This window comes from Salvelinus fontinalis, chromosome 32, assembly GCF_029448725.1.
Source record: "Salvelinus fontinalis isolate EN_2023a chromosome 32, ASM2944872v1, whole genome shotgun sequence".
NCBI classification, from domain to species: domain Eukaryota; kingdom Metazoa; phylum Chordata; class Actinopteri; order Salmoniformes; family Salmonidae; genus Salvelinus; species Salvelinus fontinalis.
Genome location: NC_074696.1, coordinates 25,308,099 through 25,329,459, shown reverse-complemented (window position 1 = coordinate 25,329,459; position 21,361 = coordinate 25,308,099). Strand labels below are relative to the sequence as shown.

Genomic DNA, 21,361 nt, shown 5'->3' with positions numbered 1-21,361 from the left:
CAGTGATGATCCATGGCACAAAGCCTCCTGTGTGTCTCTCCACTCCAGTGACGCCCTTCAGTCCGGAGCCTCCAGCGCCGATCCCCAGTCCGGAGCATCCAACGACGATCCCCAGTCCGGAGCCTCCAGCGACGATCCCCAGTCCGGAGCTGCCAGAGTCTCACTCCTGTCCGGAGCTGCCAGAGTCTCCCTCCTGTCCGGAGCTACCAGAGTCGCCCTCCTGTCCGGAGCTGCCAGAGTCGCCCTCCTGTCCGGAGCTGCCAGAGTCGAACTCCTGTCCGGAGCTGTCAGAGTCTCCCTCCTGTCCGGAGCTGCCATAGTCTTCCCCCTTGTCCGGTGCTACCAGAGTCGCCCTCCTGTCCGGAGCTGAAAGAGTCGAACTCCTGTCCGGAGCTGCCAGAGTCTCCCTCCTGTCCGGAGCTGCCAGAGTCTCCCTCCTGTCCGGAGCTGCCAGAGTCTCCCTCCTGTCCGGAGCTACCAGAGTCGCCCTCCTGTCCGGAGCTGAAAGAGTCGAACTCCTGTCCGGAGCTGCCAGAGTCGCCCTCCTGTCCGGAGCTGCCAGAGTCGCCCTCCTGTCCGGAGCTGCCAGAGTCGCCCTCCTGTCCGGAGCTGCCAGAGTCGCCCTCCTGTCCGGAGCTGCCAGAGTCGCCCTCCTGTCCGGAGCTGCAAGAGTCGCCCTCCTGTCCAGGGCCCGCGGCGAGGGTCCCCAGTCCGGGGTCGGCGGCGAGGGTCCCCGCTCCAGAGGCGAAGCTTAAGGTGGCCGCCACCAGAGCACCAGAGCCGCCACCGCGGATAGATGCCCACCCAGACCCACCCGTATAGGTTTAGGTTTTTCGGCCGGAGTCCGCACCTTTGGGGGGGGGGGGGGGGGTACTGTCACGCCCTGACCTTAGAGATCCTTTTTATGTCTCTATTTTGGTTGGTCAGGACGTGAGTTGTGGTGGGCATTCTATGTTTTTGTTCTATGTTGTCTATTTCTATGTGTTTGGCCGGGTGTGGTTCTCAATCAGAGGCAGCTGTCTATCGTTGTCTCTGACTGAGAACCACACTTAGGTAGCCTTTTCCCACCTGTGTTTTGTGGGTAGTTGTTTTCTGTTTTGTGTGTATACCTGACAGAACTGTTACGTTTTGTTCCATTTTTGTTTTTTTGTTTCAGTGTTCAGGTTATATTAAATATCATGAACACGTACCATGCTGCGCTTTGGTCTCCTCCTTCTTCAGACGAACATCGTGACACAGACCACCATAGTCCCTGTGAACAAGAACACTAAGGTAACCTGCCTAAATGACTACCTACCCATAGCACTCACATCTGTAGACATGAAATGCTTTGAAAGGCTGGTCATGGCTCACATCAACACCATTATCCCAGACCCACTCCAATTTGCATACCGCCCCAACAGATCCACAGATGATGCAATCTCTACTGCACTCCACACTGCCCTTTCCCACCTGGACAAAAGGAACATCTATGTGAGAATGTTATTCATTGACTACAGCTCAGCGTTCAACACCATAGTGCCCTTAAAACTTCTTATGGCTGCATCCCGCTACCGGGATCGATATGACAACAGCCAGTGAAAGTGCAGGGCACCAAATTCAAACAACAGAAATCTCAGAATTAAAATTCCTCCAAAATACATGGGTCTTATATCATTTTAAAGGTAATCTTGTTGTTAATCCCACCCAAGTGTCCGATTTCATATATGCTTTTCAGCGAAAGCACTACAAACGATTATGTTAGGTCACCACCAAACCCCAATAAGCACAGCCATTTTTCCAGCGAAATATTGCAGTCACAAAAAGCAGAAATAGAGATAAAATTAATCACTAACCTTTGATTATCTTCATCAGATGACACTCATAGGAGTTCCTGTTACACAATACATGCATGTTTTGTTTGATAAAATTCATATTTATATAAAAAAAATCTGAGTTTACATTGGCGCGTTACATTCACTAGTTCCAAAAACATCAAGTGATTTTGCATAGCCACATCGTTTCAACAGAAATACTCATCATAAATGTAGATGATAATACAAGTTATACACATGGAATTATAGATATACCTCTCCTTAATGCAACCGCTGTGTCAGATTTCAAAAAAACTTTACGGAAAAAGCAACCCATGCAATAATCTGAGACGGCGCTCAGAAATATAATAAAATTAGCCGCCCTTTTGGAGTCAACAGAAACCAGAAAATACATGATAAATGTTTCCTTACCTTTGATGAACTTCTTCAGAATACAGTCCTAGGAATCCCAGGTCCACAATAAATGCTTGATTTGTTCGATAATGTCCGTTATTTATGTCCAATTAGCTACTTTGGTTAGCGCGTTTGGTAAACAATTCAAACGTCACAAAGCGTGTCCACCATAGCGTGACGAAATGTCCAAAAGTTCCGTAACAGTCAGTAGAAACATGTAAAACGATGTACTGAATCAATCTTTAGAATGTTGTTAACATACATCTTGAATAACGTCCCAACCGGAGAATTAGATTGACTTCAGATGAGCGGTGGAACGGAGGTCCTCCTCATGTGAACGCGCATGGTGAAAGCATGGTCAGCTCGTGGCAGTGGTGACTAATTCCTGTCTCCTTCAGCCCCCCTTCACATTAGAGTCATCAGACAACATTCTATTGACTGTTGACATCTAGTGGAAGCCGTAGGAAGTGAAAACTCATCAATATCTCGCTGTAATTTCAATGAGAGCTTGGTTGAAAATCAGCCTCCTCAGAAAAAATCCAAACAGGAAGTGGAACTTCTCAGGTTTTTGCCTGCCATATGAGTTCTGTTATACTCACAGACATAATTCAAACAGTTTTAGAAACTTCAGAGTGTTTTCTATCCAATACTAATAATATGCATATATTAGCAACTGGGACTGAGGAGCAGGCAGTTTACTATGGGCACCTCTGTGCACCTTTCATCCAAGCTACTCAATACTGCCCCTGCAGCCATAAGAAGTTAAAGCTCATCACTAAGTTAAGGACCCTGGGACTAAACACCTCCCTCTGCAACTGAATCCTGGACTTCCTGAAGGGCCAGCCCCAGGCGGTAAGGGTAGGTAACAACACATTCACCACGCTGATCCTCAACACAGGGGCCCCTCAGGGGTGCGTGCTCAGTGCCCTCCTGTACTCCCTGTTCACTCATGGCTGCACGGCCAGGCACGCCTATTTTTATTATTTACTTGACCTTTATTTACACAGTTTTTTTCTCATTGAGATAACATCTCTTTTCCACGAGAGACCTGGTCCAATAGCAGCAGAGGGAACAACGTTTCAGACAAAACAACTTACATACACTAACACAACATTAAACAAAACTCTAAACACACATACAGTACAACAAAAATATTGTACATTAAAAACACAAACGTCTTGACTAAAAACAGCTGGCCTAAAAACAATTACACTCTTCTATAATATGTACATCGATCAAGTGTTTAAACTCCACCAACGAAACTAGATCATCACATTTGAAAATGTTCATGACGGAATTCCAACTATTTCTACCGCGTTCTGTTCTAATTTTTGGTACGGTTAGAAGCAAATCAGAATGGGACCGTAATTTATATTTATTTACTGACCTGAATAAAAAAGAACAGAGATAAAATTGCATTTTACCCGATATGGCCTTATAAATCAGTGTATACCAGTGTTTAAGCCAATGACGTCCAGCCAACAGCGCTGTAGAGATCAAAATGATGTGTTAGACGTTTTTGATTTGTAATGAACCTGAGGGCTGCATGATACACTGAATCAAGTGCTCTCAGGGTAGTGGCTGAGGCCTGCATATATATAACATCACTAAAATCTAAAACCGACAGTAATGTACATCGTACCAGCTCCTTCCTGGCCTCAAAAGAAAAACAAGCCTTATGCCGGTAATAAAATCCTATTTTCAGCTTGAGCTTCCTTATCAAGTTCTCTACATGCACAGTGAAGCTCAGTTTATCATCAACCCACACACCCAAAAATGTGTACACTTTAACTTGCTCTATAGTATGTCCAGCCAATGTAGCAATGACATGATTTGTAACATGCCTGGCATTTGAAAATACCATGCATTTTGTTTTACCCGAATTTAGAATCAGCTTTAAATCATACAAATTCTGAGGTATGATGTTAAATGCTCTTTGGGCATTTTCAAAAGCTAAAGATAAACTACTATCACTTGAATAAAGAACAGTATCATCTGCATAAAAATGAACATCCGCTGTTTCAATCAGATCCCCAATGTTGTTGATATACAAAATGAACAACAGTGGGCCCAAAATAGAACCGTGCGGAACACCTGAGCACACCTCTATGGACTCTATGGATTTACAACCATCGCCATTACACATTGTGTACGATTTGATAGGTAATTTATAAACCAATCTAGAGCACGACCAGTAATTCCACAACATTTTAACCTTTGCACTAACACAGCATGTTCCACGGTGTCAAAAGCCTTCGACAAATCAATAAATACAGAAACACAATGTAACTTCTTATCAAGAGCACAGTGGATGCCATTTAAAACCTTCAATGTTGCTGAAACAGTGCTGTGGCCAGACCTAAAACCTGATTGCATTCCATTTAAGATGTTGTTTTCTTGGAATTAGACCTTGGAAGTAGACTCCAGTACCGTTGACAGTACAGACAATTTTGATATGGGTCGATAGTTGTCAAGTAGCGAAGGATCTCCACCTTTCAGGAGAGGCAGTACACAAGCAGATTTCCATAACTTGGGGATTTCCTTAACATCAAGCGTGAGGTTAAAAATACATGTTAAGGGGGAGCAATGATGTCTGCAGCTAGGTGTAGGAGGCAGGGGTCTAGTTCATCAGGGCCAGGGCATTTTTTTAAAATACATTTCTTTCAGGGCTTTACACACTTCTGAAACAGAGTGTTATACCTTTGACCTTTTCAAATAAACTTCCTGCATCTAAAAAATGCGTATTCAAGACTTTCAGAATGGAGGTTCTCTCAGTTACAATCTGTGTATCGACCAACAATTGTTTGGGAAGCTGTGTATCTTGTCTGCACTCCAAACCCTTCACTTCTTGCCAAAATTTGGATGGATTATTTACATTTTGTGAAGTAGATTTCAGGTAGTGGTCTGCTTTCAATTTACAGATCATAGCCACACCCATATTTTGAAGATGTTTAAAAGCCTTCCAATCATCTGCCAAACCAGTCCCTCTTGCTTTAGCCCACATAGCATTTCGTTCTCTTATGATTTTTGTAAGTTCCTTAGTAAACCAAGGGTTCTTTCTGCCCTTAATCCTGTATTTTTTTAAAGGGGCATGCCTATTGCATACATCCTGGAATGCGTTGTGGAAGTAAGAAAAGGCTAGTTCAACATCAGGGATTCATTCCATTCTATTCCATTCAATGCTAGATACATCATGTAAAAAACCTTGAATATCAAACCGCTTCCAGTTTCTTTTCGTAATAACACGTGGAGATTTCTTAGGAATTTTACCATCTCTCACACAGGCAATAGCACAGTGATCACTTACGTAATTTGCAAAAATACCAGAAGCATTAAAACGATGGGGAGTATTGGTTAAGATCAAATCAATCAAAGAGCATTTCAGAGGATACTTTATATTCAACCTTGTTACACTGTTGACAATCTGAGTGAGATTGTAGGTATTGCACATGATTTTAAGTTGATCAGAGCTAGATGTTAGCCAGTCCTGATTCAGATCACCCATCAGGACAAACTCAGAATTTACATTCTGTGATAACAATTTGAAAATACAATCCAGAGAGCCAACAGTAGCAGATGGAGTTCTATAACAACAAGATACAACAATATTTAAAGATAAACCAAGATTTAGGTTCAGAGACAGATATTCAAATTGCTTAGGTTTAGTAACAGAAGTCAGAACGACCACCGAGAACTTGTCTTTTACATATACAGCAACACCACCACCCTTAGATTTACCATCTGTACGAAACACATTGTAACCATTTATGCCAATATTTTTGTCAGTAATAGATTTTTTTAAGCCAGGTTTCAGAAAGCATAAATACATCAGGGTCGGCAGTTTTTATCCATATTTTCACAAAATCAAGCTTCAGCAGAAGACTTCTTACATTTATATGCAAAAACTTCAGGCCACTCTGACTACTTAATTTGGCAGGGGTAAGAATGTCAGGACCTGGATTAGACTGGACATTTCCAGACAATAGAAGCAGCAAGATAATGGCAAGTCTAGATCGAGGGTTACAACATTTGGATTTACAGACAGCAGTTGAACGAGAATCCAGAGTCTCCAGAGTCTCCAGAGTCTTTAACGCCACAACATTCAGGAGATGTGTAAAGTCCAGATACATGGTTAAGTACCAAGAAAACAGTCCTGACATGTAAGAGCAAGAGTCTGATTTCTCCCATATTGTTCAGGAGAAATGTGCATAGTTCTCATGTGCATTTCCGGAGCAAGCGTGGGGTTTCTCACAATACTCGAGGGAGAAACAATCATACACTTCCTCATTCACAGTGCAACGGGCTCTAAAAGTATCGCCAACATTGTAGAAGCCAAGGGTAGACACCAGCAAAATGAACAACAGCATCATGTTTGTTAAATGCTCTAAAAGTCAGTAATCAAATAGTTAAACCGCTGATCAATAAAAAGTCAGCGATGTATGCGTATGATGTAGGCGAGCAAAGGTCCGGGGAGAGAGAAAGTGGTGAGGGCACCAAGCAGTTCTGATGAGCGGTGACGGAATCTTTTGTCGAAAGCGGTTCAGTTGTCAGATTTTCCTTGGAACTTTTACAAAGTACGCATCGTATTTTCCTACCATGTCGCTCGGGACCCATTCTACATGCGTTGTTGTCTGCTAGAAATGTAAGTATGAGCGGATTGCGCTAGGCTCCGTCCGTTCGCACCTTCAAATTTTTGTATAACACCATCATTAAGTTTGCCGTTGACACAACAGTGGTAGGCCTGATCACCGACAACGATGAGACAGCCTATAGGGAGGAGGTCAGAGGCCTGACCTTGTGGTGCAAGGACAACAACCTCTCACTCAACGTGATCAAGACAAAGGAGAGGATTGTGGACTACAGGAAAAGGAGCACCGAGCACGCCCCTGTTCCCCATTCTCATCGACAGAGCTGTAGTGGAGCAGGTTGAGAGCTTCAACGACTGTCTTCGTGTGCTTGGACCATGTTAGTTTGTTGGTGATGTGGACGCCAAGAAACTTGAAGGGCTGCCAACTATTGTCCTCCGAACCGCGTGAGGAGGGAGAGCAGAGCGTTGTCAATAGTACAAGCTGGTATCTAGTGCTGCCAGAACAGGTTTCTTCTTTCCTACTCAGATGCTCAGATACGATGGTGATGCTATCTGTGAAGGATAACGGTGTATACTAGGGGTCAGCGCTAAACACTTTGTTTAAACAACTAAGAGCAGGTAGGGCCACATTGATGGCTGTCTAATATTGCAGCAGAAATGTCTGACGGATCCGAGAGACAGCAAGAGAGGGAGAGAAATAGCGAGAGAGGAGGGAGAGATGGAGAGAGAGAGAGAGAGAGAGAGAGAGAGAGAGAGAGAGAGAGAGAGAGAGAGAGAGAGAGAGAGAGAGAGAGAGAGAGAGAGAGAGAGAGAGAGAGAGAGAGAGAGAGAGAGAGAGAGAGAAAGAAAGGGGACAAAAGAGGGCAATGAGCGAGAGAGAGAAAAGTCCAATATATCTGTGTCAGGCGCTTAAATTATTCAACAAATTCACTTCAGAGCAATTTCAACTCATCCATATTTTACAGATGATATATAAAATGCAGCCATAGTGCTAAGATAATCACAGAGAAAATCCTATGGACCGTATCCTTCCCACTGGAAAACACGAGTTAAAAACATAAAAACAAAAAAACAAAAAAGACTAGTTCTACGTCAGGCCAAAAAGGCAGCACGGAGGGAACAATTCATTTGCAAATATGGCCCTGTCAATTTTGCGCCCCCTAATGCATTGATAGAGGCTCTTCACCTCCAGATAGCTAGATAGAAGCCTTTTACCGCCACATAACTAGACAGAGGCCATTCATTCAAAGACAGCTAGATAGAGGCCCTTTATATATGAACAGAAGGAGCAGACTGCAGCTGAGGTCAAATCCTGTTTATCAACTACTGTACTCTGTGTCACCCTTCGTTGCTTTGGAGCAGGGCTTTGGAGCAGGGCTTTGGAGCAGGGCTTTGGAGCAGGGCTTTGGAGCAGGGCTTTGGATGGGCTTGACAGAAAAGGACACCATGTCATTCTGTCTCTGCCAGTGAGGAACAGGGAGCTATCACAGGTCAAAATGTAATCTACAACTCATCAGACAGGCACACACTCTGCCTACTGTACCCCACCAAGTACACAAAAAAGCCTAGAAGAAATAGCTGTCTTAAAAGTAGTGTGATAAGAATGTTGATCAGGCTCAAAAACAGAACCTTGAATATTGGTGTGTGGTCTGAGAAAAAGAGGATGCAGAAAAAAGGCTAAACTTACTTGAAAAGAAAAAAGGGAGTCTTTAAAAGATCCTTCAAATGTAATCCAACTGACAATGTCTTAGAAAAAAAATAGAAATGATTGGCACAAGATGGAGGGAGAGTTTGAACATATAACTAACAAAATTACACTTAACAAACATTTACGCTTAATCCAGTATAAACTAATGTGTAGAATTTATTATATATGAGACAAAATTCACAAATTCTACAGCACAACGGCAGAGTCATGTCTTAAGTGTAAAACTAACAATGACTCAATAATTCATGCCTTCTGGGAGTGCTATAAAGTCAAAAAGTTATGGGCGGAGTTAGAAAGTTAGCTGTTTTTACAATAATAGATTGCAGTTCTATTGATAGTCAAAATGTGTAAGAAACTGGCCAGAGCGCTCGTCGGGAAAGAGAGTGAGTGTCATCTCTCACTTTAACTCTATACTCTCATCAGAGACAATCTCTCTCTCTCTCTCTCTCTCGCTCTCACACTCTCTCTCTCTTCTCTTCTTGCTCAACCCTCTGTCTCTATCCTCTCTCCTCTCCTCACCACACTCTTTAGACCTGGCTGAATGCACAGCCAAGAGGAAACATTCTGTTCAGAGTGGTAAGGAAGGCCCTCTGAGGGACCCTCACAGCCAAAACCCCAGTCTGCTTTCGTGTGCACACTCACGCTCCCACGATAATGACTTTGCCTCACTTAAGAGGTGGCCCGTGACGATTGGCATGTTGACAAAGCTTGTTAGCGGTAGAACAATCAGGGGTGTTTCTCACACACGGTAGCCAATCACCGTAGCCGACAATTGGCTTGGGGGCCAATCATACTGACCAACACAAGTGGGTAGGGAGTCGTTCCATTGGGCCAGGGTGTCAGGGACGGTCTCACAGCGGATGGCGGTGGAACCGTGCAGGACGTATCCAGGGTTACACTCAAACAGGACCGAGGCACCCATGGCGAAGTCGTTCCCGATCCGTTTGCCGAAGCGAGGCTCAGGGACTGAACTGCACTGGGTGGCACTGGTCCTTGGGACAGCTGTGGATAGGATAGGAGGTGTCAGTAAAGCAATGGAAGAAGAAGCAGCAGCAGGGGAAGAAAAACTTCAAATTAGATATACCCAATCTCTCACCACAGACTTCCAGCTAGCTGGCTAGCTAGCTAACGTGACATTTGATAATGGGTTCTGAGGTAAGATATAACATCAATGCAAAACCACGTCTGAGACAGACCAGCACCATGGTGTTCTTAGGCTTTGTAAGAGCAGAGGAGAGCGTGTGTCTGTTACCTTCATCATCCGCCCCTGAGCGCTCAGAAAATATATTACACACTTGAATACTGAAGGCAGGGTTATCACATAAACAAGAACCGTCTGACTGAATCTGTCATTTGTGTAAAAGTCTGGTGGTGTTCTATTTAAACAGAAAATTGAAATTGGGATTAAATGTTGAGAAGAGCAATAACTGAGCTATTGAGTGGGATTTAAGTTAGCAGGCCTAGTTCGCAATTGCAAGAACAAATGAATGAGTCCAAAAATGAGGGAGGAAGGAAGGAAGGGAGGTAGAGAGGCAGGGAGGCAGAGAGGCAGGGAGGCAGAGAGGCAGGGAGGGAGGCAGGGAGTTGTTGGGATCCATCCAGGAGTTAGGCTTAGCATGTGTTAGGGGGGAATGAGACTTCTACACTGGAGGATGCTGCTGCTAGATGGGACCCTATTCCCTATATATTGCACTACTTTTGACCAAGGCCCATAGAGTTCTGTTCAAAAGTAGTGCTCTATGTAGGGAATAGAGTGCCATGTGGCACGCAAAATTACTCTGAGGAGATTTCAAGGAGGGGAAATGTGGAATGTGTACAATTTGTGAAAGTTATAAGAAGCTTGATCATTCTAAGCTTTTTGGGGATATGTGAAGCATCTTGCTGAGCAGGACACCTCTGTGCCTGTGATAGTGCTGAACAGACAGGTTTTGGGGCCAGGCAACGTCATCAACAGATAGCTAGCTGACAGAAAAATGTAAATGTACCCCTCTTGCTTCTGCACACTACTGATGACTGTATGTACTCTATGGAAGTGTGTGACGTTCTAAATGTCAGGCATCTAAAAATTATTTTAATTTACAGACCAGCATTACTCTTGAGAGCACTCTGTAAGAACATATCAATAAAGCTACATTTATTTCACTCCCTGTCAGAGTCACACATTTCAATATTTATTACAAGTGGAGGTACTGTATTCAAAGGATCCTAATGTTTATACAGTCATTTCAAACACATAGTGACAGTGGAGTGTAGGCAATCCTTACATGCATAGCTAAACTCAATCCATGCCTCTGGCTTGGCTGGGGTTGGATGAAAGCGACTTGCTGATTCATTTGAATAATGTCATGACAGAGCTAAAATAGCCAATATTGGAAGACAGAAAGGACTTAGTTTTGTATGTATGTTGCCAAAATTAGTACAGCCTCAGAGTCATAAGGATGTCCTAATAAGGACACTGTACTTATGACTAATTAAGTATAATCTATGAAATAAACTTTTTCAGGACCCTGTATTTCAAAGATATTTCGTAAAAATCTAAATAACTTCACAGATCTTCATTGTAAAGGGTTTAAACACTGTTTCCCATGCTTGTTCAATGAACCATAAACAATTCATGAACATGCACCTGTGGAATGGCGTTAAGACACTCACAGTTTACAGACGGTAGGCAATTAAGGTCACAGTTATGAAAACTTAGGACATGAAAGAGGCCTTTCTACTGACTCTGAAAAACAACAAAAGAAAGATGCCCAGGGTCCCTGCTCATCTGTGGGAACGTGCCTTTGGCATGCTGCAAGGATGCATGAGGACTGCAGGTGTGGCCAGGGCAATAAATTGCAATGTCCATACTGTGAGATGCCTAAGACAGCGCTACAGGGAGACAGGACGGACAGCTGATCGTCCTCGTAGTGGCAGACCACGTGTAACAACACCTGCACAGGATCGGTACATCCGAACATCACACCTGCGGGACAGGTACAGGATGGCAACAACAACTGCCTGAGTTACACCAGGAACGCACAATACCTCCATCAGTGCTCAGACTGTCCGCAATAGGCTGAGAGAGGCTGGACTGAGGGATTGTAGGCCTGTTGTAAGGCAGGTCCTCTCCAGACATCACTGGCAACAACGTCGTCTATGGGCACAAACCCACCATCACTGGATCAGACAGGACTGGCAAAAAGTGCTCTTCACTGACGAGTCGTTGTTTTGTCTCACCAGGGGTGATGGTCGGGTTGGCGTTTATCGTCGAAGGAATGAGCGTTACATCGAGGCCTGTACTCTGGAGCGGGATCGATTTGGAGGTGGAGGGTCCGCCATGGTCTGGGGCGGTGTGTCACAGCATCATCGGACTGAGCTTCTTGTCATTGCAGGCAATCTCAACGCTGTGCGTTACAGGGAAGACATCCTCCTCCCTCATGTGGTACCCTTCCTGCAGGCTCATCCTAGCATGACCCTCGAGCGTGACAATGCCACCAGCCATACTGCTCGTTCTGTGCGTGATTTACTGCAAGACAGGAATGTCAGTGTTCTGCCATGGCCAGCGAAGAGCCCGGATCTCAATCCCAATGAGCACATCTGGGACCTGTTGGATCGGAGGGTGAGGGCTAGAGCCAATCCCCCCAGAAATGTCTGGGAACTTGCAGGTGCCTTGGTGGAAGAGTGGGGAAACATCTCACAGTAAGAACCGGCAAAGCTGATGCAGTCCATGAGGAGGAGATGCACTGCAGTACTTAATGCAGCTGGTGGGCACACCAGATACGGACTGTTACATTTTGATTTTGATCCCCCCTTTGTTCAGGGACACATTATTCAATTTCTGTTAGTTACATGTCTGTGGAACTTGTTCAGTTTATGTCTCAGTTGTTGAATCTTGTTATGTTCATACACATATTTACACATGTTAAGTTTGCTGAAAATAAACACAGTTGACAGTGAGAGGGCGTTTCTTTTTTTGCTGAGTTTATCTATGGAAGACTAACCTTGGTAGACAAAGTGAAAGCCCTTAGCAGTCTCCGGGCCGACCGTGGTGAACTTTATGGTTATCTGGTTGCCCGTGCTCAAGGGTAGAGACTCTCCTGAAGAAAGAAAAAAAAAGACGGATTTCAATGATCAATCAAACACAACTTACAACTCCACCGCACACAAACATTTCATAGGATGAAAGGTTATTCTTCTGATTGATGTGTAGGTTGGCTGTCCAACAACTGATGAACCGACCCAGTTAAAGATAAATGTATCAGAGTGCATTGGATTAATCAATCATGTTGATCTCTGATCTGGCGTTGTTTAACTGATGCCTGTTGTGCTTAACTAATCAGCTGTTGGTTTAATGTTATACTTGAATAGAACATTAAGAGGCAACAAGGGATTCATGCTTTGATAGAAGGCCTTATTGATTGCCAACGGACCCCTTTCATTCCACCTTCTTCACAGTCTCCCTGGTACTTTGGTGGTCTTATCCCTGATAGCCACGGGGGAAATGTACAGCCTTGTATCAGCACTTACCTCTTTGTTAAGAGCATCTCATAAGGTGCTGCTGATTACATGGTACAGACCATGTCATTTTCCCTCCGTCATATACAGACACAAGCAAGCAAGCACGTACACACATGTACACACACACCAACGCACACACGCACGGCTCAATAGTTCAGCGTGACTGAGGGACCCAAGGGGAACAGATGCTTTGCTGATAAATACTTTGTATGGAGACTAAAGTGATACTGAATAAACGTGTCCAATATGTGACTAATGTATGGCTTTGGGATGTGGCTATTAAGCATTTTTGAACAATAACCCAGCCCAGAACCCCGAACAGCAAGCACAGTGACAAAAAGGAAAATCTCCAGAACAAAGTTCAGTGTCACTTTTACTGACGTGTCTGTCGTTGTGTTGTGTTCCTTGCTCTTTGTATATTACCTGAGTGGGAGCCAGAGAGAGAAGACAGGAGTGGAGACTGCTGCGTAGGCCCATCATAAATGTCCACAACGTCATTGAGTGATGTCTGGAACAAGACAAATTGCCCAAACAGCACTAAAAGAGAGAAAGAGAGAAAAGAGAAAGAAGCCTTTAACTAATTAAAATACTAACAAAAAAGCTAGCACCATTGTGTTAACACAATTCATCATTTCACACCAAGCTATCAAAATAGAAACGAGACCGTTACTAGTTGTCACAGGTGTACTGGCCGTTTAGAAAATGCATGAGAGCTAAATTGTGACATCAGTGGATGGTAAGTACTAAAGCACAGCAAAATAGATCACAATGTGTCATTATACAATTACTGTTTTATCAACTGCTCCTCCTCTCTTTGGCAATGAGCATATTGAGCTGCTTTAAAAAAAAAGTTTTACATTGTGCTAATAACATCACAAAAGTACATCATTATTCTTCATTACAACAGCAGTGGGCGTAAAACTGTGGCAGGGACTCCCCGAGGTAACAGCACTGTATGTTTATTTAAATCTTTTAATTGGAAACCTCTCTGAGAGTCTCTTAGTGTTCTGAGCAAAGCCGCAATACACTGGTGCACACTGTGGGCTTCCTCTCAACTGTACACAGTAACACAGAAAAATCCTTATTTACCCTCCCTAACCACTTTGATGGCGTCATTGTGAAGGCAGAAACACTCTTTACCCAGCTAAGTCATTAGCATAACAAAACTCTACTGTACTTGCCCTAAATTGTTACGAAATGACAATTTGCAATTTGATGCTGAGACTATTTGTTCTCGGGAGAAATAGTATGTTGTAAGTCACTTAGTTGCTGATTTCTCTAACTTTACGTTCCCCCTGACCCACATTCTCTTTGGTTTCCAAGAAGTAAGCCCCATGATGGATGCCCAGTCAGGGTTGGACATTTCCAGTAACTTTTGATTTTGAAATGAGGAGATCCAAATCACATGTGTAATCACTTAATATATGAGATTAGGGTGAACACTTATGACACTCACTTGCACCACCTTGCCCTACTAACTGTCTATTAGGAAGTCAGTTAATGATTTTACTGCCGTGGGCTAAATCAGGGTCACACAGAGGGTTTCTTGGGATTCTTAAATAAAGTATACACCTCACACAGATGGTTATGGTCTTAAAAAAAGAAGACACCTGTACCATGTCAGATATAGAGTAGAAAGGTATTACATATTGAGTTTGCATCCCAATATTACACTTTATATACATCAAAGAAGACTGAAATATAACAACACGGTTTGACATAGAAACACTGGATTTTAAGCAAAAATTTAATAAATAAAGTGGTATTAACTCATTACTAATTATCGGCCCCTTGAGGCCGATTTGGTCTTTTGACTGCAGGAAAGGGCTACAGATGCTAATGAATCTACAGTATCTATGCATCTACATAATAGTATGCTTATAGGACTGCTATATTGTGATTAAGCCCAAATCTTATTTGGTGAGTGATTCACAAGGGATGGGTCATTACACCCCATGGCCATCCCAATAGCAAATATACTGTATGGAGGTTATACATACATCTTGCCTGATTCCCTTTGATTTCTTGCTTTGATTAAATGGTATCTTTACACTAACAGTCACCCTGTGAAACAGATTCGGGGACCGTATGTATCATGCGTCTGAAAGTAGGAGGGCTGATTAAGGATCCACTTTGCCTTTTAGATCACAATGAATAACATTGCATGGAAGGGGGGGCTGATACTAGATCAGCACTCCTACTCTGAGACGATTGATACATACAGCCCTTACTATATACAGTTCCTTTTGAATTGCAACAATCCATCTTTTTTTTACAAGAAAAGTATTACAGATTTGATTCTGTATTTAAACAGAAACATAGAAATGATGAGATTTGCCAGGATGTTTTACCCAAGTTAAGAGTAGTGCCTTTGAGTTGTATGCCTAAGTAGACAAGATGAGTGTGTGCTCGACTCCTCATGCATATATTTAGTACAGGACAGGGAAAACACAAACACGCGCAATTGGGCATGTACCAACAAGGCCATTATTGATGGGCCTTTATTCATGATATGCTGAAGAGCCCAACTGCACAGAGGCTACATTCCAAATACCACCTTGAATAACAGAAGATGAGAGAAATGCTCTCTATCACTGCAACACGTCTGTATGGCCTGAAGGCACAGTAAGAAACATAGACCAATAGTTCTGGTTAGGGAAGAGCATGTATCATTTTAACGTAGCATAATAGCCTACCATCCACTTTTAATGCCATTGTGTTTGGGGAGTGTGGGTTTATAGTGTGGGGAGAAGTCCAACAGCTTTGTGTTAAAATGTCAGTATTTGTAGCAGTCGTGGTATTGTACTACTGTACACACACAGACCTCCCTCCCCAAACGCCATACCACTGGCAACCTCAGCCTCCCCACACACAGACCCCCCTCCCCAAACGCCATACCACTGGGAACCTCAGCATCCCCACACCAATACTGGGCCCAAGTCAGGGGAAAAAGCTCAAACCTTCCCCAGGGAATGTGCTTTGTTGAATGGAACAGAGCGAAGAGAGAGACCATGGTCCATTTAGTACTGTATCTGGGAGGGAGGCCGGGAGACTGACTTTCTCTTCAGTAGACACGTACTGTAGAACGGCACAGCTTTATGTGTTGGAGCCATGCATGTTTTTGGGGAGTATTGTCCCAGATGCGAATTCAATAAATACCCAATATTTTATTGAAAATTCCTCTCGTCTTACGGCTTTGATATCAAAGCTCACTTTAATGTCTTGCAATGTAAGAAGAAAATTTGCTGCCAATACCAAATAGACTAAAACAACTGTATGCCATGGAACCAGAGAAGACCTGAGTACCAGTTTGGCAAAAGCTCACCCTATGGTTTGTGCCATCCCTCAGATTTCAAACCCATTCCTCCTAAAATGAAAAGTAGGCCAACTTTCACATCTGTGTTAGCTCTTGCCATTATTACTTAGTTTAGTCAAGCTTACGTATCAGCATATTGGCCTTCGTCAAAGCATTTGTGACCCATTCCTCATATGAATAGGTTTCAGTGTGCACTCTAGGTAAGGATACCAGTTTTCAGGGATATATTTGATCAGTTGAAACAATAACAAAGAAAACTCCCTGCCACTTTTATTGGTAAACAGTTGAGGGATTGGGCTTGAGAAATGTAACCACCTTCAAATTCATAGACAGGGCTATGGATAAAAAGACTGACCGTCCATGATATCAAAACCATGTTTTGAGGCTGTACAGTGCCTGTTTACATTTACTTTGTTTACAAACATTGGAGTAAAACAAGCTTATATTTTGGGTTCTGAACTAAACTCATGAGGCATTCATAAGTTATATTCTTCAAGAATCAATGGGTACATATCATAAATGTGTAAGTCCGACAATGGATGTAGCAACTGCCTCAAAAAAGAGTTCACATGAAAAATCTTCCAGACAGAACACTCACACGCTGAGCTGTACCACTCAAAGTCATGTTCATACATAGCCTAGATATTTCGCTACAGAGCCAACTGCCTGACAAGCAGAGAAGCAAGCTCCTCGTTTCACTAGCAGCTAGGGTGAACCTTGTCTTCCAGCCATGCTCTCTCTCTCTCTCTCACACACACACACACACACACACACACACACACACACACACACACACACACACACACACACACACACACACACACACACACACACACACACACACACACACACACACACACACACACACACACACACACACACACACACACACACACACAGTTAGCACTTCCAGAGCTAAGTGCTTCAGCGCAGTGCCCACAAGCAGAGCCTGCGTCCCAAATGGTACCCTATTCCCTAAGTATTGCACTCATTTTGAAGAAGCCATAGGGCTAGTAGTAGGAGTAGGGTGTCATTTGGGACATAGCCTTAAACACCTAGCTCTAAACACCTAGCTCAGCACTATTTCAGGAAGTAGTTTCAACAAACAGACCTCCGCCACACGAGATTGCCCTTTACCAAACGCGTCTCGCTCACTTAACATGTTCTGACAGATGCTTCCGAGGTTATATGGAAATGAAACCGATGATTAATTCAGATTCCCTTTTCCGCCCTTTTTCTTAGGCGTTAAGATACCTCTCTAAAATAAAAGACCTTGCAGTTGTCGTTTTTTTTCTGGTTCGTTGTCTCACCTGATGGTGCCTTGGTTGGAACAGATTTCCATTTAATCCGTTCTTTAAGGTACAGAGGGAGAGAGGGAGAGAGAGAAAAAGATGGAGACTTTTCTGAGATGAATGAGGACCTATAGCTGATGTTATCATGATCAACAGCAGTGTCTACCACCACCAACGTGTGCACGCACGACGCACGTATGCGCACACACTCACACCCACACACACACAAACACAGCCATGGTACAGTCATGGAAATACCGAACAGAAGTGTTAAGGGCAGGCACAATACCCCATTGTACAAAGCATACAATTACCATCTGTAAGAGGCAAAGCGTAAACATATGACTCAAGGTCGGACCGAAGCGCGACTTCTTGGGCTGAATTAATTATATTCAAATTCTAGAACTTTCCCAGCTTTCCCAGGTACAATGTTGAATATCAAATGTTGACGCTGAAATAATGTGTGCAATAGCCATCATGGCTTTCATTTAAAACCCTTTCAACCTCTAAAGTGCAAACTAAACGCAATTAATGGTGGGAGACATGAGAAAATGTCCTTTGTGCCAAAAGCTCCCAATCCAAGCATAAAACAGGGAATACATACAGTATTACTGCAATATAAATGCCTTGGCTTAATGCGATTCAGTCTTCAATAACCTTGCAGCAGAAGGGAAGCTCTTTGAATGTCACACTGGACTAGAATCTCAGTCTGCAATATTCATGAAATCAGTGGAAAAGGCCCAATAATAATCAGGCGAGGGGCTGGGATCTTGAAAATGTCTAATATTCAAAGGAATTCATTATCTGGGACCTGTGTCTGTGGGATAAGAAGCTAGAGGACAAAAGTGTAATCACCCCAGCGTTGGTCCATGCTGCCGTTGGGTGGCCTGCTGGTGTTCTGACTGTACAGCTCGATAGAGCTTCTGTACACACACACAGGGCCGTGGTACATCTACCCCCCTCGCTAACCCAGCATAGTCAGGACACACACACGCACGCACCCACACATGCACACACGCACATGCACAGACACACGCTCACACCCACACAAGCGCACAGACACACAAACATGAACCCAAACTACCGGCGCCCCAACGTGGTAGATAAACATCACCAACAAGATCTCATAGTTTCCCTTTGAAATTCCACGTATTAGGGATGAATGTCTATTTTTGATGCATTCATTCTGCATGGTTACTGGGTTAAAACAGAAACAACTCAAAGGTTAACAGTTTAGGTCTTCATTTCCGAGTGGTTAAGGTTAGGGCTATGGTTTGGGGAAGGCTTAAAACAAAATAATAAAAAATGTATCATTAAGTATTTTCACGGCTTGCTAGAGCACTGTGAACTGCAGTGGTACCGTGGTCTAAGCAGGGTGCTCTGGCTCCAGTTATCACGAGTTTGCGGCCAGTGGTGCATAATCGCAAAAACAACACATTTGTTAGCGTCGAGGAAGGCATATATCAATATTCTGGGGACGGTTTCAAACATCTGAAATCAAAGTCTATTTCTAGTGATCAGGCTGAGCTATACCCCCCCCCCCCGTCTAGCAGCATGTTTTCCCAGTCAGGACTCAGCCAGTCAGGACTCATGGCTCTACTGAGCCCTCTAACCAGATGTCTATGGAGATAACACCTCAGTCAAGCCACAGGGATAAAAGGATGTTGAGACAAATAGCATCCAGTTGGGATACAACCTAGCTATTTGCCTCATAGGGTTTCGTTTAGCAGGTGTATCCCTTTCCTGCAGTCAATGACCAAAATCTTTGGCCTCATGGGTTGAACGTTAATAATATGTTTCATAATTTCATAATTAAAAATGACAAAAATCCAGTGTTTCTATGTCAAACAGTTGTGTTATATTTCAGTCTTCTGTGATGTATATAAAGTGTAAAATACATTTCAACTTTATATCTGACATGGTACAGGTGTCTTCTTTTTGTTGATCCCATAACCATGTGTATGAGGTGTATACTTTTGTTTCAAAGTAGATTTGTTTAAGACTACCAAGAAACACTCTGTGTGACCCTGACTTAGCCCACTGCAGTCTAACCCTTTACCCCTTACCCTAACCCTAATTGTAACCCTAATCCTAATTGTAACCCTAACCCTAAACCTAACCCCTGAACTTAAAATAGCCTTTGTCCTCATAAGGACGTGGTAAATGTCCCCACAAGGAAGAATTGTCCTTGTTTTACTATCCTTGTGGGGACTATTTTAGAATAGAAGAACCAACCCACTCACAGACTCTCACACACAGTACATGATCTTTCCATTTCATAATCATCTCTCGCTTTCTCTCTATCTTGCTCTCTCTGGCCGGCCTGATCTGTTTTGAGTGCAGTGTTGTGTGTGTAATGTGAGTGGCTGCTGCCCGAACTAGCCCCATCGGAACTCTTTGTTCTCCCACCTCGACATAGATATCAAACACAGAGTCCCATATGAGCCCTGGCTGGAGCGGAGTAATAATGCGATCCAGGGGCATCAGATCCATGCCCCCCCCCCCCCCCCCGGGCACCCCTCTACCTGGGTCCGGCTGCCGCAGGACCTCCCTGGGCTGGAGCAGCCCTATCCTGGAGCCAGTGTCAGGCAAGGCCCAGGCCCCAGCCTACACAGCCCATTAATCCTCATTCCCCTTGGTGCCCTCCATGGCTCACAGATAAATCCGTCTCTCTTTGTTGTGAATCAGGACAGCTCAGGGCTCGATGAATTCACAGGGAAAGAAACTTTCTGTCTGTGACACGCGCACATGCACACACACATTGGGTTCTGTCATCTCTCACCACTCCCAGTGTCACCTTGATTCATCTTCTGTTGTTTTTAACTGGTGAACTTTACTTTTTCTCAGACACCCTTATCTCTTTCTGTTCGTCGCTATCCCTCCAAAGGGAATAATTCACAACATGAAACATTGGACGTGAAGCGCTCTGTGAGTTTACTGACACTGCACCAAATAGATGTGTACTCCTAATTATTCTTACACTTCTGAAGACTCTTCCTTGCCACTCAGAGGATCTAAAGTATTTTATCTGTGATGACTAAAATCAGCGCTATCTGGAGACTGTTTGATAATGGTAACACAGGGTGTTTACACCACTCAATGAGGAGCCTACTGTAGATCCAGAGCCACTGAGTCCAGGCTGAGACAAAGTGCCACCACTAACAGTTTGTAGATGTATGTAACACTCACACCTCACCATTGACACAGCAATATATTGATATGCATGGTGTTTGTGCAGTGTGATCTGATTCAGTGATCCAGACATCATCAATAGACCATGCCCAGGCATGCTATGTGTTCCATCCTCAATCATTCTTCACAAAATAACTTTGTGTCCTAATGTGAGAGACACTATTCCCATTGTTCCATCATGCTGTACCATCACACATGTACTTTAAGTGGTGGTGAGTGAGTTTGTGTGTTTTCCTGAGAGAGCGAGAAAAGAAAAGGGAGAGAGGGAGAGAGGGAGAGAGGGAGAGAGAGAGGGAGAGAAGGAGAGAGATCCCCCAATAGAATCCCCATCCTAGAGGGGGAGCTCAACAATTTCCAGGCCCAGTGACATGCACTAGTCTGTGGGCCTGGAATAGTAATAGTCTGTGGGCCTGTATGAGTCTGTGTACTGTAGATTACTTTATCACTGACCTCAACCCAGAGTCTCTGAGTGTTCACTGTCAGCCGACTGACACCTCTATCAGATCACAGAAAAATCACAGTCTACTTGAACAGAGCAATACTCAATCATGAGGTATA

The 21,361-nt window shown here is 43.7% G+C and overlaps 1 protein-coding gene across 5 annotated transcripts in view; it reads right to left on the bottom strand.

Moving 5' to 3' along the window:
• LOC129830971 (CUB and sushi domain-containing protein 3-like) overlaps nucleotides 1–21,361 on the bottom strand; it is a 759,188-nt gene that overhangs the window by 151,524 nt on the left and 586,303 nt on the right. For all 5 annotated transcript variants that reach the window (XM_055893871.1, XM_055893869.1, XM_055893870.1 and 2 more), the window contains exons 32-34: nucleotides 13,427–13,540; nucleotides 12,487–12,582; nucleotides 9,302–9,505 (exon numbers count right to left, since the gene is read on the bottom strand). In XM_055893871.1, coding sequence (XP_055749846.1) covers nucleotides 9,302–9,505; nucleotides 12,487–12,582; nucleotides 13,427–13,540 — 414 coding nt within the window. The remainder of the gene's footprint in view (nucleotides 1–9,301; nucleotides 9,506–12,486; nucleotides 12,583–13,426; nucleotides 13,541–21,361) is intronic.